Source organism: Rhagoletis pomonella, unplaced genomic scaffold (assembly GCF_013731165.1).
Source record: "Rhagoletis pomonella isolate Grant_MI unplaced genomic scaffold, Rhpom_1.0 Rhpom_scaffold_00543, whole genome shotgun sequence".
NCBI lineage: Eukaryota > Metazoa > Arthropoda > Insecta > Diptera > Tephritidae > Rhagoletis > Rhagoletis pomonella.
Genome location: NW_023459097.1, coordinates 25,195 through 44,270, shown reverse-complemented (window position 1 = coordinate 44,270; position 19,076 = coordinate 25,195). Strand labels below are relative to the sequence as shown.

Below are 19,076 nucleotides of genomic sequence, written 5' to 3'. Positions count from 1 at the left end.
TCACTTGATTGCTTCTGTGAAAGCTGCGTCCCTCTTTGTTATGTTAGTGCTGGAACGTGTAAGCCGCCTTGGTTCTCTAGACAATTTGTGAGGCTTAAAAACATCAAATCTAGGCTTTATAAGCGTTTTAGGAGATCTGGAGCAACTGCTGCCTTTTCGAAATATTTAGTCGCTCGTTCTAACTTTAATTGTCTAAATAAGCAATGTTATAATGACTACTTAGCTTACTTACTAAGTAAAATGTAATTTTTCAACAATCCAAGAAAATTTTATAGTTTTGTTAATTCAAAGCAGAAAACTTCTGGATTTCCTTTTGCATTTTCTTTTGGATGCAAGAATGCTAGTTCTGATCACACTATTGCGGACTTATTTGCAGAATTCTTTAAATCGGCCTATTCACCTAAAAGTTTTCTATCTGGTCACTATCCGTATAATTTAGCTCATTCTAACTGCATTCTCAATCCTGTTATTGATAATAATTGTATTCTTCGTAGTCTTCAAGCGTTGAAACCGATATTTTGTCCGGGTCCTGATGGTGCTCCTAGTTGTGTGCTAAAGTACTGTGCTGAAAATTTATCTGAGCCCATCCTAAAACTATTTAAATTATCAGTAGAATCAGCGTCATTTCCATCAATTTGGAAGCAATATTTTATTATAATAATAAATAATAGATTGGCGCTTACACATATGTTAGTGTTTGGCCAAGCTTCTCCTCCGATTTGTGGCGTGCGCCTTGATGTTGTCACACAAAGCGGAGGGACCTACAGTTTTACGCCGACTCCGAACGGCGATTGTATTTTTATGAGAAGCTGTTTTTCATGGCAGAAATACACTCGGAGGTTTTGCCATTGCCTGCCGAGGGACGACCACTGTTAAGAAAAAACCTTTTTTCTATATTTTTGCGATGTTGCTTTGACTAGGGTTTGAACCCAGGCATTGTGGAGTGGAAGCGCGCACTGCTTACCACTACACCACAGCGGCCGACAATATTTTATTATACCTTTACATAAAAAGGGTAGTAGGTCAAATGTTGCAAACTATAGGGTCATAACTAAGCTTTCAGCTACTCCTAAAACTTTTGAACAGATTATTACCTGCAAACGTGTGCAGTTCTTTGTTATCACCTTGTCAGCGTGGTTTTGTACGTCGAAGATCAACCACTACCAACTTGCTTGAGTTTACTTCTTTAGTAATTAATGGATTTTTAAATAATAAGCAGACTGACGTGATCTACACTGATTTTAGTAAAGCATTTGACTCTGTCAATCATGAGCTCCTTATCCATAAACTAGATTTACTGGGTTTTCCTAAACACCTATTAATATGACTCGCAAGCTATCTTTCAAGCAGGACTGAAAAAGTTTTGTTCAAGCATACGCTTTCAAAATCGATTGATGTCACCTCTGGGTGCCTCAAGGTAGTCATTTGGGTCCATTACTTTTTACCTTGTTCATAAATGACTTACCACAGATTATCTCGCACTCCCAAACTCTTATGTACGCGGATGACATGAAACTTTGTTTCACGTATTCGCCTTCAGACGGGTCTTGTTTGGGTCGTCTTCAGGACGATTTGGACTCATTTAATAGCTGGTGTACATCGAATCTATTAGTTTTAAATTGCTCTAAATGTAAGCACATGACATTTCATAGATTAAAGTCAGTTTTGGCAACTTATAAAATAAACGGTATTCCTTTAGAGCGCATATCTGTTATAAATGATCTGGGTGTGCTTTTTGATCCAAAATTGAGTTTTAACTTGCATATCATCGATCGTAAACAAAGCCATGGGTGTACTTGGATTTGTTAAAAGGTGGGCTAAAGAGTTTGAAGATCCGTACGTCACGAAGATTCTTTCCCCATCGTTGGTCCGTCCAGTACTAGAGTATTGTTGTCCGCAAATAGGATCTCCGTCTTCCACCTTGTAAAAATAGGCTCTTCTTATTAGTTTACCAACTCTTGAAAGTCGTAGAATATTACTGGGGGTAATGTTTCTCCATAAGTTGATAATCGGCGAGATTGACTCGTCTTACCTTTTTAGCCAACTTAATTTTGCTGGTTCTGTTAGAACGTCTAGACACTTTCGGCCTTTTTAACCGACTTCCAAAAAAGGAGGAGGTTATCAGTTCGTCGGAACCTTTTTTTTTTTTTTTATTATGTTACCGCATAACTTTGGACCACGTCAACCGATTTCGATAATTCTTTTTGCATCGGAAAGGCAGTGTCTCAGAGGTGGTCCCATACTAATCTGGTTAAGATCCGATCAGTGGATCATGATATATATATATTTTTTTTTTATATATGAGAGTTGAAGTCGGTTTTTTTTTGCTAAAAATTATGTCATTTATCTCTTTGCCGTCTAAACTTTGCCAAAAACAACCCGCTGCGTGATTGGTGTTCACATTATAATGATTTGTATAGCTGTATCAGTATTGAATGTTCATTTACTGCTTTACATAACGCAATACTTGCGCGTCTAGCCTGATATTTTAAAAGTTTCAGTGGATTAAATGTAAATTATGTTATATTATTGTTAACTCCTATTTAAATCTTTACTTATTCACGTACGTAACTTTAGTGGTCGACCGTTTTATGTATATGTCGACTTAAAATAATTAAAATAAATAAATAAATAAAGGTAGCAAATCAGGGGTTTTACGCACTTCTACACTGAAAATAAAATTTCGTTAAAGTGCTACGAAAAACTTTCGTAGTCTTGGTTTTTGTACAATGTACGAAACTTTCGTTCATAATACGAACACATTTTTCACAACGAAACCAGATTTTACGAACCATTCGTAAATATAACGAAAGGACTTTCGTAAGGCATTTTTTCAGTACAATTTACGAAATCTTACGTTTATTTTACGAAACACATTCGTAAATTACTGAACAAATCTCTGTACGAATAATTTTGTATATTGTATATTTACGTGTGGTTTTAAAATATACGAAATCTACAATTCTGTATTCGTACAATTTACTTTATACTTTCGTACATAGAACAAATGCAGAAACATGTTTTTTAAATTCGTACAACAAACGAATATTTTCGTACAATATACTAAATTACCGGCAGTTTAATATTTCATCATATTTTTATGTATCGCGTGTCATTGCGAAATTACTGTTTGGCTGCTGTGAGACATATAATATAATTTTAAACATTTGATACGCACGCCTTTACTTGAGCGGAAGTGTGAGTGTGAGCATGTGTTAGTGCAAACATGGTAGCCATAATGCCACAGAAGTGCCGGCAACATATGTTGTGGACAAGTTTGTATCATGTAGCCAGCAACATGTGTAGCGGGCAAGTTTGTATCATGTAGCCAGCAACATGTGTAGCGGGCAAGTTTGGGACATGTAGCACTAGCAACAAATGCATCGGTGAAGCGGCGTGAGTGTGTGAGTGTGAAAGCGGTATCTGGTCGTGGGCCTTAAAGATGGCCAACGGATTCATTATAGTGGTGACATGTTATTTGAAGGTGCCAAGTGAAAGTGCAGTTCTTTGAAAAAAAAAAAAAAAAAAAAGTTTGTAAAAAAAAATAATATAAAATAAAACGGTCCATAACGCGTACATCTAGCGGTCCCGTACATACATATATCGCCTACCATCCGGTGAAGTAAATTTGTTGTTATCGTCGAATTTAGCTAACTGGAATAGGAGGTAAGTTCTAAAGATTAATATTAAAGGTGAACAAATCAAGTGTTTTGTGTTACTAGTGCCGCCATAAGAAATAATTTGACATACCTAAATGCTTATGTACGTGCACGCACAGAAGATTTGAGTGAATATATGTGCGTGTACACAAGCACGGCACCGCCAAAATCCGCAGAACTATTAAAATGTGTGTGTTTTGTTGTTTTTTTAGGTCGCCCGCCGAGGAATTGCAAAAGGACCTCCACCTACCTTTTCCTGCAGTCGAGCCAATACCTGGAGGAGTTTTTGTGACCCCCACGGAGGAAGAAACAAAGACGTCGCTGCTATAAAATTGACAGCAACATCTGTCTGCACAGGAGCATCTGTGTCACCCACCCACCAAATTTTGGGACGAGAAGCATCGCTCAGATACCATTACTACTGGACGGAAAGTCGCAGATACGTTGGTGAGAGATACCCACATCCATAGGCCACCAGCAGCAAAATCGGATTTTGGTGTCTAAGCCAGGATCGACGTAAGACGCTGACCACCCGCTCTACAGTGAGCAGAACCTACACAAGTGCACAGGAGAGGATTGAAGTAACCAGAGCCCTACCAGCAGTGGATGAAGAAAAAAAAAATCACTCTAGTCTTATTGAGTTTTTATTCTGTAGAAATGTTGCTCAGTTGGAGTTTTATTGAGTAATTTTATTGGATTCATGCGGAATTTTGCTCAGTAGAAGTTTTATTGAGTTTTTTACATGAAGCATTTAGTTTAGGTTTTAAGAGAGTTTTCAAAGTACATATAAGCTTTGAAGTATATAGTTTTTTTTAAATAGCAATATTATCAAGAGAAGAGTTAGTTTTGTAGTACTTACCTAGTTTCTTCCGTTCATTTTCCTTTATTCCTTTTTTTGAGTTTTTTTGTATGGGGTTTCAGTTTACTCAGTTTATCACATTTCTCTTTTTTCATACAGTTTATCACGTCTTTTTTTTTACTGGAATTTACTAGTTTAGTAGCAGTTTCCTATTTTTTATTTTTGCACGCTTTGATCGGCCAATTATCAATTTTCTTTATTGATTTGATTTGCTTTGAATTTGTTTTATAAAAAGTATTGGCATATATATATATATATATTTTTTTTTGTAACTTCTATTTGATCGGTTTGAATAACTAAAATCAAGTTTCGTTTTTCTTTAATTCAAAAAGGGCAAAGAAACCATTATAAGTTTTAGTTCACGTTTTCTGCATTTACTTGATTTTCTTTTTGTGGTTTCCTTTACCACGTGTAATCACTTTTTATGGTTTTCAAAAAAACAAGGGGGTGAATTTTGAATTCATGATTTGACTTTACTTTCTTTATACCGAATCACGTAATTTTAAGCTCACTTTGGTTTCTTTGCGCTTATAAAAGAAAAAATAATAATTTTTATTTCACTTTTAAACACCTTTTTTTGCACATTTAATAACTTTCCGCGATTACTATCGGGTGATCCGCCGTACTAGCGATACTATTCCTAGTACCGACACGATAGGCTAGCACTTTTATGTATAAGAGAACTTATGAATATACGTATGTAAGGCTTTCTTCCCCCCCCCCACAGAGGCTCTTCTCCGGGATGCTGGTACCACCATCGAAGGAGCGGACAAAGTGAGTGAGTACTTGTTTTAATTTTATTTTCTCTCATGCATATTTCGATACATGCTTATGGTTTGAGCAGTTATACATACGTATGTACATACTCAAGTGAACTTGTTATCGTATATATAAGTATATATATATATATATATATATATTTATATACATATATATATAGATGAGCGAAAATTACAATTTAATGAAAGAGTTGCGAGTAGAAAACCAGTTTTAGCAAGATTGTTTTTGTTTTTTTTATGCAGGGATAAGTTTAGGGTTCGATTAAGTAAGTAATATTTGCTTTTCTTGCATGTTCCCTTTTGGGGGCCTTCGGTTATTTTTTTTATTTTTTTGAATTAGTTGATTTATATTGTTAATAATACCTGTCTAAGTATGTACATATGCTCATGAATGGATACTTGTGTACATATATAAATAGCAATTGGATATTTGTGCGTTATTCTCAGGAAAGAAAATTTTAGTGATACGAGGGTAGTTTAATTTAAGTTGAGCTCAGGGCTTTGTATCTAAGACTGAATTGTTAATAAAGGAAGAAAAATATGAAGTTCGGATGAGAGTGTTATGATGGAAATGAGGCTCTAATTTATTAATTTTGGTGTGTGTGTGTTGCGCTCGCGCGCATCAGGGGACATGGGGTAATGACGGACAATAGGACTGATTGACATAGGAGGACGGGATGACTGACCAACGGACTTAGTCAGGATAAGGGGGCGTTGTAAGGTCAGAGGAGTCAACACAACGCCCATGGTTTCGCGTCGACTGGACGCCGAAGAGGGTGGGTAGACTCCGCCTGACAGGACTGGACCTTGCGTTTTCTGCTATCTTTTTGTCATCGAGTTTTTTTATCTTTTTTTTGCGTATTTCTTTATAAATTATTCGGCATGAACTTTATTTGTTAGTGTAGCGTAGGCAAGGCGAGTGTGCAAGGACCCACCCCAACCGATGAGCTCTGCCAGGAACCACCAGCATGCCGATGTGCCACTCGACCGTGCCACAAACCTACTGTTACACCACACATTTTAACAGGGTTTTTCTGGATAAAAATACAATACAAAATTAAATATCAAAGCTGTGGATAAATGCTTTTAAGCATACAATGTTTTTAACATCGCCCACGCTGAGCCTTGCGAAACTTGTCTTTCAAACGCCTTATAATTTTCCTTTCATTTGTAGTCGTCAAGGAAACAAACATCGAAGAAGCTGCGAATCTGCCTCCACATAAAAATATTATAATGTTTAAGAAAGTGAAATGAGAATTTTTTATATTCTTTCATATTTTATATCTTATTATATTTAATAAGGGTTTTGTTGAGTTTCATAATTTAACACTTTTCATCAATATACTTTATCGAATGAAGGCTAAACAATAAAAAAAATATGTAGTATATAACCCATTCGTATGCATATAAATAAAAGACTTAAGTTGTATTATAGATAAAATAACCTTTTTTATTATTTTTAAACTGCAGAGTAGTTAGAAAATTTAGGTAAAACTTATTATTTACGACAGTTATAATTGTAATATCTGCACTTCTTTCGTAGAATGTATGATTGCTTTTATTCTTTACACTATAAAAAACATAGCTCAAATTATAACACAACACTTTCATTATATTTTAGTCATTAATGTTAAGCGTTTTTGCAAAACGCTTAAAATTAAGGATAAAAACAAAATAAAAGTGTTGTGTTATAATTCGTACTATGTTTTTTACAGTGAGGCGAATGAAAGCAATCGCATATTCTACGAAACAACCGCAGATTTAAAAAAAAATAAAGAAATAGTACGAAATTCTTAAGTAAGTAGTACGAAATTCGTTCATAAATAGTACGAATACGTTCGTAAAATGTACTTAAGATCTGATGTCTCATATTTTCGTAGTATGTACGAAAACGGTTTTGTACAATCAACGAAAACTTTCGTGGCTCAAAATGACGAAAATTTTCGTAAGATGTACGCAAGTTTTCGTTATATTTACTTTATTTTCATTGTAGAGAACATTTTTTGAAACATTTTACAGGTATATGTAATGTTATAAGGACTAGTAGTTATAAAAAGATTTAGACCGTTTCAACGTGTTTTACAAATGTGCCTTCAATCAAGATGTTTTTAGAATAAAAATTACACTCAAGATCTCAGAATATTTTATCTTTAAAAGTTGGTTTGTTCTGAAAGCACACCTCTGGCTAAGGTATCAAATTATTCATAATTTTTTTGTAGAATTCAATATAGAGGCACTTAATGAGTAATAAAATTATAGTTAAAAAAACAACAACACGCCTCTATTACAATAAGAACTAAAAAGAAAAAAATTATTTATTGATTTAAAGATTCGTTAAATAAGGATATGAAGTTCCCTAACGTGATGTTATTTTACCTTTTAAACTAGCTTAATTTAGGATTAAAGTAATTGGCACGTAGTCATAGTCGAAATAAAGTCCACGGTAAAGTTAGTTGCAGTTATTTTTTACAGGCATCCCATTGGAAACATACAGCACCCCATTGGTAGAGGGCTTCGGGTGTACGAATTTGTTGTAACATCAGGAGTCGAATACCTGCTCTAGCTGCTAGTCTCTTGAAATTTCCTCCAATCACGTCGTAAGCAGATTTCCCATGTGAACTTGCAACAAAGTCCAATTATGCCATTTCCTTGAAAGGATTGATTTCAGACCTTTAGTAAAGTTAATATCATTTATTCATATTGTTTTTGTTTTTTACACACCTTTCCTCTTTCAAAAATATACAATTTCATAAAACTTCAATGTCTATTTATCATATTGCTCCAGCGTTAGACGATCTAGAGTCCAATCGCATAAGTAGCCCATTACGCCCATTTGGGTACTTAAAGTTGACATTATAGACAATGGCGCATATTCATAGTCATATTTAGTACTCAACTAAGTCGAAACTATTCTAAGTCACAACTAAAGCTATTCATAGTCGCCTTAGTTTCGACTTTTCTGGCTAAGTACCAACTTAAAATTTAGTTTCGGCTGCAGCTGCCACTAAGTCGTAACTAGGAAGAAGTATTTTATCAAATTAAGGAAAAACAGACGAAATATGTAAAAATTAAGTTGGTAGAGGGTGATTTTGATAATATTGAATAATCTCCAATTAAAATTTACAAAGATCGATCCATTTTAATCGGAAGATGAAATTAAATGCGTATTACAATTCGAATAAAGCTACATCACAATTTTATAATTGGAATAATTTAGATACATTTTCAAACAATAAGTCAGTTTCACGCTAGTTCTTTTAAAGTAAATTTGTGCATAACATTTAGATATCAACTATTTGTATGTTTCACAGCATGCTTTCAATAAACATCGACTTCACATCACTGCGGTTGTTCTGGCTATTTCACACAATTAACAAGAAAATTATACCTTATTCTTTTGCATAATCATGCAATGAAAATAAAAATTACATAAACGGATGATCAAACTTGATATTATTTAATAAAAATGTAATTTTTCCAAAATATCGTAAAGAAAAATCTATACATTTTCACACTCGTTTTGCTATATCGTAAACTAAGTCAAAACTACTTAGTAGAAGTCTGAAATGCGACTATGAATAGAGGTAAATTTTAAGTTGGTACTTAAATTTAAGTTGCAACTTTGTTACTATGAATACGCGCCAATGTTTTTATGTAAAAATAAAAATGTTTAAAAATGCTATAATCAAAAAAAAAATCAAAAAGAAAAATATTCACTTAATTTATTTTTATTTTTTATATGTTGCACATTAATGTAAAAAATGTACAATTAAAGCCCATAATAAGACGGAAGAAATACATTTTTTATCATTAAGTTTCGTTAAAAGGTTTCCAAGATACAGCTCTTTAAAGAAAGGTATGTTTGACGTTTTCTTAAAATTTAAGTCCCGTGTAAATAGGCAACCCTACGTCATATCGGCAAAATATGCTGCACATATATTCATGTCACCTAGACCTTCAATCTCTTCAAATTTCATCCAAATCCAGAGGTGGCTGCGGTGACATGAAATGCCTCTATATTAAATAAAAAGTTTTTAAAATGAAATGCTTCAAAAACTATACGCGATAAATCGAAAAATTTGAAAATTGTGAAAAGTAGAGTTACAAACTTTGAGTTACTTACCATTTAGTTATTTTTAGGACACACTTTAGTTACCTACTAAAAATTAAGTGTACACATAAGTACTAATTGCCTATAAAATTTCAAACCAGCACACCATAGCCTCAAAAGTTATGACATAATTATGGCGTTTTCGTTTCTACCAAAAAAGGTTAGCATCTCTTTGCCCTCTACGCACAAATACTAAGAAGATGAGAAGGCAACATTTTTTGTAGAAACGAAAACGCCATTAATTTTTCACCTCTTAAAAATTACAAAAAATAATTCACTTGGTTTTAATACTTTTTTTAATGAAACATCTATAACTTAAAAGTTATTGATTCAAAAGTTTTTTGAGGCTTCAAGTATACGTCTATGAATTATATCCAGAAGAAACCAGCTTGATATAGTTTGCAACAATGAAAATAAAGCTAAATAACACAAACGTTACCTGGTTTTTTAGATTTGATACGTTTCTGCCGCACACTTTAGTGGAAAATGGATCGTCAAAGTATCCGAAAATGGAATCGGTAAACGGACAAAAATCCGTACTTCATCACTTTTTTTCCTTTTTCGAATCGGTTTTCGGATTTTTTTCAGGCTGGGTAGTTTGACTATTAGTACTGAGGACTTTCTGATGACAACATTGAGGGGAAAGTACTAAATTTTTTCCCATGGTCTGAACAAAAATGAATACTTTGATAGGCGCTTTTGTAATTAGTGATAAAGATAATATGAGCACTCATATGATACTCAGCTGCCTTGTAGGGATAAGACTTGTCACAATGAAATAACACAAATTTGCTTTATTTCATTTCTCGTTGAGTAATAAGAACAAATTATAAAATTAACAATTCACAGTCACATTCGACAATAAGTTGTACATTTACAAGTTAAATGTACGGATTTGTAAGTATACAATTTTGAAAGTACCCAGCGTCGCGGCGGTCCGCGTTCGCGCGCTGCTCCGCGCCGCGTTCGACGTCGCGCTCGCGTCCTAGAGTGAGAAGGAAGATTTTGACACTGCCTTATTTGAAAATTTGCCTATAAAATGTGACTATAAGGCAGCCGAATGTCAGAAAATAAATCGAAAAAGCTATCTTATTACTTCACCATTCATCCCACCTGCTTGTACCGAGTATACGCTCAAATTTAGAAGTCTGAGAGTAGGTAAAATTTCACATATTTTTACTTCACTATTTCATACCACATGTTCGCTCCATGTTCGTAAACGAAATTCACAGTTCGGATATAGCAAGTTATGATAATGCAGAAATTTTAAATGAAGATAAAACTCAAAACAATACTCTCTGTTACACATATGCTGCGAACAGGAACGGCAACTTTTGTTTGCTTCATGCCATGGCGGATTTATACCAAGTGAAGTAATTAGAGCGAGAAGAAAGATTTTGACACTGCCTTATTTGAAAAATTGCCTTTAAAACTTGACTATAAGGCACCCGAATGTCAGAAAATTAAGTGAGAAAGCTGTTTTATTACTTCACCTGTTTATTGCGCCATTGTTGCATGCAAACTTGTTAAGGTTTTCCAACAATGGTTTCATCGTATTAAAAAGCATGCAGACAAATTTCATATAAAAGCGCTATGTCCAATTTGCCGAGCAGTTATTAAATACGACGCTTTCCCTATATATTGTTAGACTTTTCATAAGTAAAAATATTTGTTTAATTGTATTTTTGGAATAAACAAAGTTCTTTTTCCTTCTGTCAGTAAAGTGTTTTTGTTACAAATAACGTATGCGGAATGAAATACGAACTGATGCAGTAAAAAGAAACTGTTTCGGATGCAACAAGTATTGTTTTCCCACTCACATAGATATTGTCGAAATTTCCAAGAAAAATTTTTATAGAAAAGACTCATGGCCTTAACGATTGGCCTGTTTAAGTTTTCAGGCATAGTGCGGAGGGCTTTTTCAAAAATATTATTTTGCGACTTTGTTGTGCCAATTTGAGTTATTATTTTTCTAGCCATTTAGACAATAATTAGTTCAGAGTTATATTTATGGGTCCCCAATGAAAAATATTTCTCTAATCCGTTGTACAAAACTGAAATCAGGGATTGGCATTGGTTGATCGTCAACTGTTTCATACTCAATCAATAACGCTGCTTTGTATGACTGAGCAGCGGCGTTGGCTTAGTAGTATCGATACCTAAACGAAATTAGAGGTTGACTGAACACCAGCGCATAGCGTGCTGTCTTGCAAATACAGCCACCACAAGTGTACGATGCTTATAACAGCTCATACTGATATTGACTTCGGCAAACCTGTACTCCGAATGATCGTGCACGAAACCAGCAAACGCGGCAGTTGAACGGTTCCAAAAGCATGAGAGCTCATCATTTGTTGCAGAAGTCGTGTGACTTGTTGCTGAAAATCATCTGACTTGTTGCTGAAAGCCATTTGACTTGTTGCTGAAAATCATCTGACTTGTTGCTGAAAGCCATTTGACTTGTTGCTGAAATGACGACGAATTTGGTAAAGGGTAATTTATCGTCTCGTAAGCATGTATGTATGTATTTATAGCGCGTCTACCATTCAATTGCTTTGCTCACTGCTGGCCAGTGTTGCCATTTTAGCCGTTTTCCGGCTAGATTTAGCCGGTTGCGATAGCAAACAGCCGGAGAAATTTCGATTTAGCCGGCAGCCGATTTGTTAGCCGTTTTGTTTTTAGCTGATTTAGCGATTTGCCTTGTTTTCTTAAATTTCAAATATGTATATATGTTTCCATTTTTGACTAAGCGATCTGTTAGAAATGGCTACTAGCCTTATCGTGGAGAAAATTTTCATGTCAGGCAGGGTTGTATGAAATTGAGCAGATTTCGCTTATTTTTATTTTAAACAAAGAAGGGATTTTCATCATAAAATGTTTGTTATAAATGTCTTAATTTTAAGTGTGAAGTTGTATTCGCAAACTTAGAAAATAAGAAATTGTGTCACTGTTAAGACACTTAAGATGCGTTTGTGTTTGGATATAGTGCCAACAAACAGAATAAATATTACATGTAGATATTGTCTTCCCAGATAGCGCATATTCAATTCTGCCTAAATTACAAAACATTATTTTTGCCCACTCCCAAAGGTTTAAGGTAAGGGAAAAATTTATACTTTCAAGCACTATGTACACATATGTATTTTTTCAAACAAGCTTTTTTGCTGAGAACTTATTTAAATTCCAAAAACCGAATGCCAACTTGAATTAAAGGAACCAACACTGAAGTGAGTCAAAATGAAAATAAAAGAACACAAATTTCTATGTAAAGCAAAACTCTCTGGGAATCCTACGAGACATCTGCCGGTCATATGACCGGTCATCTAAATGAGAGATCTGCAGTCTTTTGGCATCATATTTTACATCAGAATTGAAGGGATTTCTGAAAAATGTGACCAGTTCTTTTGTGTAACTGTGATTTTGCATCCCTTGTCAACATATGGCTTCGTTTGATGTTTACTTAAGGTCGTTGTTTTACTGCCTTAAAATTGAAGGGAAATTTTTACAGCGTTTTTTATGTGTATTGGTTTCTATTTGAGTGTATTGAGAATCGGTCAGTCTGAAAAGGCCTTGTAGGGAAGACAATAGGTTTGTTCGTCGAAAATCCAGCGAGAATTATCACTCAAAATATCAGATAGTAAGAAAAAATGCTCCCAAATTCTCTCTCATGCAGAGAAACTTGCAATTTTCTGTACGAACGCAAATTTGCAAATTTTTCTGCCAGCTAGTGTCCACGGTTGCATTTGAAACAAAAGAAATTTGTATAGAATTTTTAAAATTCTTTCAGAGGGGCAAAAAACAGGATCTATGTTTATATATCTTGTCAGTCCGACTTTCTTCAACATACGTTTCAATTTCTTTGTCGTGTTTACTATATCGACTCTGGTTGAGATTGCATTCCGATTAAGAATACAGTTTTTTCTTTTGCCGGGTACCTCTCAAATCATTGGAATTAACTAAATTAATTAAGTAAACAAGTATTAACTTACATTTTTCACTTTAAAATTTTTCTAAAATCGTCGACAAAAAATCCAACCATGTGCCACAATCATATGTTTTTCCTAATTGCAAATTCTTGCTGGCAAAATTTTTTCCGGCTCGAATTTGTAACTAGCCGTTTTTAGCCGGTTTTATTTGCAAATTTAGCCGGTTCGTCCAAAAAGTTCTGGCAACACTGCCAGTGTTGCCATTTTAGCCGTTTTCCGGCTAGATTGAGCCGGTTGCGATAGCAAACAGCCGGAGAAATTTCGATTTAGCCGGCAGCCGATTTGTTAGCCGTTTTGCAGAAAAAAATTAGCCGTTTTTAGCCGATTTTGCTATTTGCCTTGTTTTCTTAAATTTCAAATATGTATATATGTTTCCATTTTTGACTAAGCGACCCAAAATCTGTTACAAATGGCTATTAGCCTTATCGTGGAGAAAATTTTCATGTCAGGCAGGATTGTATGAAATTGGGCCGATTTCGCTTATTTTTATTTTAAACGAAGAAGGGATTTTCGTCATAAAATGTTTCTTATAAATGCTTAATTTTAAGTGTGAAGTTTTATTCGCAAACTTAGAAAATAAGAAATTGTTTCACTGTTAGGACACTTAAGATGCGTTTGTGTTTGGACATAGTGCCAACAAACAGAATAAATATTACATGTAGAAAATCCAGCGAGAAATATCACTCAAAATATCAGATAGTAAGAAAAAATTAACCCAAATTCTCTCTCATGTAGAGAAACTTGCAATTTTCTGTAAGAACGCAAATTTGCAAGTTTTTGTGCCAGCTAGTGTCCACAGTTGCATTTCAAACAAAAGGAATTTGTATATAGCATTTTCAGTTTAAATGAAACCATTTTCAAATTACGTGAAACCTTTTTCAGATAAAGCGAAACCTTTTTCTAATTAAATTAAACCTTTTTCAGATTCATTGAAACTTTATTCAAATTAAATGAAACATTCTTAAAAGGAAGTTTTTTTTAATTTGAATAAAGTTTCATTGAATCTGAAAAAGGTTTCATTTAATTTGAAAAAGGTTTCGCTTTATCTGAAAAATGTTTCATTTAATTTGAAAATGGGTTCGCTTGACCTGAAAAAGGTTTAAGTTTATTTGAAAATGGTTTCATTTAATTTGAAAAAAGTTTCATTTAAACTGAAAATGCAATAGAATTTTTAAAATTCTTTCAGAGGGGGAAAAAACAGGATCTACGTGTCCGACTTTCTTCAACATACGTTTCAATTTCTTTGTCGGGTTTACTATATCGACTCTGGTTGAGATTGCATTCCGATTAAGAATACAATCTTTTTTTGCCGAGTGCCTTTCAAATCATTGGAATTAACTAAATAAATTAAGTAAACTAGTATTAACTTACATTTTTTATTTTAAAATCGCTCCAGTATTGTAAATTTTTTAATTTAACGAACTTGTTTATTCAAATTACCGTCGACAAAAAAGCCAACCATGTGCCACAATCATATGTTTTTCCTAATTGCAAATTCTTGCTGGCAAAATTTTTTCCGGCTTGAATTTGTAACTTCTCTCCAATAAATAGTGTTTTTACTCGTGATTTATTTAAATAAAACGTGAAATTTAGTTGAAACATTTTAGCCGTTTTTAGCCGGTTTTATTTGCCAATTTAGCCGGTTCGTCCAAAAAGTTCTGGCAACACTGATTCGGAGTACAGGTTTGCCGAAGTCAATATCAGTATGAGCTGTTATAAGCATCGTTCACTTGTGATGGCTGTATTTGCAAGACAGCACGCTTTGCGCTGGTGTTCGTTCATCCCCCGTTTTTAACGTGAGTAGACTTAAAGTCACAAAAACAGTACCCTTTGCCAACGTCTGACTGAAATGAATGTGGTACAAGCAAATTTTGGGAAAGCGCTCATAGCCGCATTTAATTTTCCTTTTCAAGGTTTAAAAAATCTTGGGTAGATTGGTTTGCACATATTTCACTATATCCCTGGCTCTGCATAGTCTCTAATGTTTTTTTTGCTTACTTTATTACTTACTCTATTGTCATTATGCGCTGTGATTTTGCAGAGAGATCAAGCAATTTATGATTCTTGTTCAGTGTTGTCACAAAGATTTTTAATTTTTTACCAAACCTGTAAAAAAAAAAAAAAATACCAAACTCAGAAAAAATTACCAACTTTTTATGAGCATAATATTCTAAACAAATTGGAAACTATTTTTCGACGTATGTAGATAATTATTTTGGCGACGACTGAACTACATCACGTCTTGGATTGTGACCAGCTTAGATCTATTTATATTTTTCGACCGAAAGATGAGTTCTTCCTCTTCTTTTATGACAAACTCAAAAAATTCATATCACCATCGACAGAGCGTTCAGATAACGAAGATGAACAATTTACAGCTGTGGTTGTCCTTTTCAATGTGTTCCGAGTATAAAAATTCACAAATATTTTTAAAACATAAAATAAGAGATTAACAAACATTTAAAAGGTGTTTAATAGTTCATTTCCACTGCAGTTTATGCCTATTGGAAAAGAGCAGATTACAACTCGAAGGAGGTAGTTGCTCATATTAAGTACAAGCAAATGAAAGGAAAACAAAAACGAATAAATAAACCCTGCAGATCACCTCTTGTTAAAATTATATCGTCGCTGGAATAATGAAATAGTGTAACATGAAAAGTATAGTTTTGAGAAAAACGAATTGGAAGTTTTTATAAACCATTACAAACCATACAAATACAATTTAGTTTTTCGGGAATAAATTAGTGAGCCAAAGAGATATTTAAGAAAACTAAAGATTTTTCTAATAGATTAAAGGATTGTCTATCCAATGGTGCAATTATCGAATAATAGTTTATGTGGCATTTACACTGTTTCTTTATTCGAGCGACGATATAAACTCTTAACTGTAGTTAAGCGTTTTGTGGAAATGGGTTGTAACATACAGTCTTTTACATAAAGTATTTTACATAACTTAAAACGAAAACATGAAACCAGCAAATGTATCGTTAAACGATAGTTAAAATTTACATTTACAATTTTATAAATGGGTCGCATTCGTTTTAGTCCTGTGAAATTATTTTCTTTCACCATTGGTTCCGGCAGGGAAAAATGATCCAAAACCCTGATTTGTGGGGCTGTAGGGACTTTGATCGCCATATTGGGGAAAATGGGGTGTTTCCTTAAATTGCTACATTGCGAACTCGTACTAAAAGTTCTGAGTTGTCAAGGTAAATTCTTACATTAAAGAGCCCTTTCAAGTTTTGGCTCTCTTAAGGTGTAGACACATACGTATGTAAGTACATAAGCAAATTTGTTTGTTTTGCGCAATTGTAAGAAGGTTCAAAGTTATAAATTTTTATAAGTAATAAGTTAGTATTAAAAGCTTAAAAGAAAAGACTTACCTTGAAAAAAATTACCAAATTGAAAAAAAAATACCAAATTACCAAACTCGTTCTAAAAAAAAAAAATACCAGTTTTGGTAAAAAATTACCAAAGCGGCAACGCTGTTCTTGTTACGGTCTCATTTCGCTGCTATGTGAAACAAGTTTTTTCGCACTCGTGGGTTTTCCTTCTAGTGTTTTCCTATTTTTTAAAGCCGACATTTCCTTTGTAAATAAAGTTTTTTTTAAGTCTCATAGAGAAAAAAATGAAAAAGCACGTTACTTTTCGTGACATTCACCCTCATTGCGAGAGTCGTGTCGAATGCCAGTCGTTTTTCGAGAGTCGAATCGTATCGAAAATTGCACGTCATTGCCTAAAATTTCCACTCGACTAGTGTATTAAAACGGAAAAACTTGGCAGCACTGTATAGTTTTCGACAAATTTCGTCGTTTACTTTTTTCAGCACGACAGCTTGTTTATGAAGTGATAAAGTGCAAAAATTAACTAAAAATTACTGTGAATACTATTGTATTTAACAAAATATGAATAGCATAGAAATATTTTACAGCTCATCAGAAGACGAGGATCAAATACAGGAGCTGATAAAATTGCGAAGACATTTGAGGCAGCAATTAAATGTATATTATTTGCCAGATGTGGAGTAATTTTTCTGAAAATGCATATGTACATATGCGAGTGTTTATATGTTGTTTAACTTTTTCAGGTTTGTGCGAAATTTCAGCCTTTCGAAGCAAGCATTTCAGTTAGTACTGGAAGAAATTGCATTACCAGACGCAATTCGTAGTACTGCTGTGCAACCAGCCATAAAATTAGCTGCCACTTTGAACGTTTTGGCCAAGGGCAGCTACCAGCATGGAGCTGGAAACCAGTTTAATCTAGGCCTCGCTCAACCAACCGTCAGTCTCATCATTAAAGAGTTGATACCTTTAATGTAGGAGAAACTTTGCTGCCAGTGGATAAAAATGCCAGACAACGACGAAAAATTACAAATAAAAGAGCATTTTTATACAAAGTTTCGTCTCCCTGGCGTAATAGGATGTGTTGATGGAACGCACATAGCAATAAGAACTCCAAGTGCTGAAGAACGCCCACATTTCTACAACAGGAAGGGTTTTTATAGTTTAAACACAATGGTGGTAAGTGGCATTAAACATTTCTATCCTACCTAATTTTTTTTTTGCACTAAAGGTATGTGATCACAAAATGCGAATTAGGAGCATAGACCCGAGATATCCTGGATCATGTCATGACTCACTCATTTGGAGATCAAGTGATATAAGGTCATATTTACAAGCCCAATATAATAACGGAGAGCACAATACTTGGTTATTAGGTATTTTAAAACTTCCAATTTGTTTTAATAAACTGCAACATCTTTATTTAAGGAGATGCCGGTTACCCATTAGAGCCGTTTTTGATAACTCCATATAGAAGCGCAGGAGAAGGTACACACCAAAGTACATTCAATAAGTGCCATTCAAGGGCTCGAAACGTTGTTGAGAGAACTATTGGTGTGATGAAAAATCGTTTCCGTTGCCTTTTGAGCTCTCAGCGATTAATGTACGATTTTAATAAGGCGAAATCGATTATAAATATATGTGCAGCTTTGCACAATATTTGTATACATTTAGGAGAAGTTGCACAGGAGACGACCATAAATGAAGATAGTGAAGAAACAAGTATAGACACGACGTCACTGCCACCTGAGGATTTAACAGCTGCAAACATTAGAAATTCACTGATGAACACTCTGATTAATTAAAACTTATTTATGTTTTGCAATTCAGTCTTTTTTTTATTCATAAAGTGTAAAATAAAAGTGTTAATTCAAAATTACTCTTAAGACTACTTTTTTAATTATTTCTTTCCAAAATGTTTAACTTCATTCTTTGTATTTTTAGTTTTTCCTGTTTAAGGAGTATCTTTTCTTTCCTTTGTTGATTTTTGATTTTGCGTTGAGTTTCATTTTGCTCCAGTTCTTTTTTGTAAAGTCTTAGGCGTTCCTCCTCTAGTTTGAATCGCTTTCTTTCGTAGCGCTCTGTTTCTTTCAAATGGCCTTCTATACGTTTAAGTGAGTTTTTCACATCTTCATACAAATTACTCTGTACTTCAGTTTGCTTTTGAAGTAAAAGTTCCCGGTTCGTCGCCGAAGATGTTTTCTTTTGGGTTAGCCTTTCTTTGTTTGGTGCCGGGGGTGTTTTCGTTGAGTTTGTTCTTGAGGGTGGAATATTCTCTCTATTTTCATCACTGTCATAAATTATAACGTTGGAGATTATTTCTATAGACTCTGAAGTATTA

At 34.1% G+C, this 19,076-nt stretch overlaps 1 protein-coding gene across 1 annotated transcript; it reads left to right on the top strand.

Annotated features, from left to right (window-relative positions):
• The first annotated feature begins 17,457 nt into the window (after positions 1-17,457).
• On the top strand, positions 17,458-18,621 carry LOC118751112 (putative nuclease HARBI1). Its single transcript, XM_036485879.1, has 3 exons — positions 17,458-17,914; positions 17,967-18,111; positions 18,164-18,621. Exons 1-3 carry the CDS (start codon positions 17,741-17,743, stop codon positions 18,538-18,540), a joined length of 696 nt encoding a protein of 231 aa, XP_036341772.1. The 5' UTR covers positions 17,458-17,740; the 3' UTR covers positions 18,541-18,621.
• Positions 18,622-19,076: the final 455 nt, after the last annotated feature.

What these genes read in the sequence shown, in the direction of transcription:
- LOC118751112 (XM_036485879.1), top strand. Translation starts at nt 17,741, where the DNA reads ATGCCAGACAACGACGAAAAATTACAAATAAAAGAGCATTTTTATACA. An exon ending in ATAGTTTAAACACAATGGTG is followed by an intron (nt 17,915 to 17,966) that starts GTAAGTGGCATT and finishes TTTGCACTAAAG; the next exon opens with GTATGTGATCACAAAATGCG. An exon ending in GCACAATACTTGGTTATTAG is followed by an intron (nt 18,112 to 18,163) that starts GTATTTTAAAAC and finishes TCTTTATTTAAG; the next exon opens with GAGATGCCGGTTACCCATTA.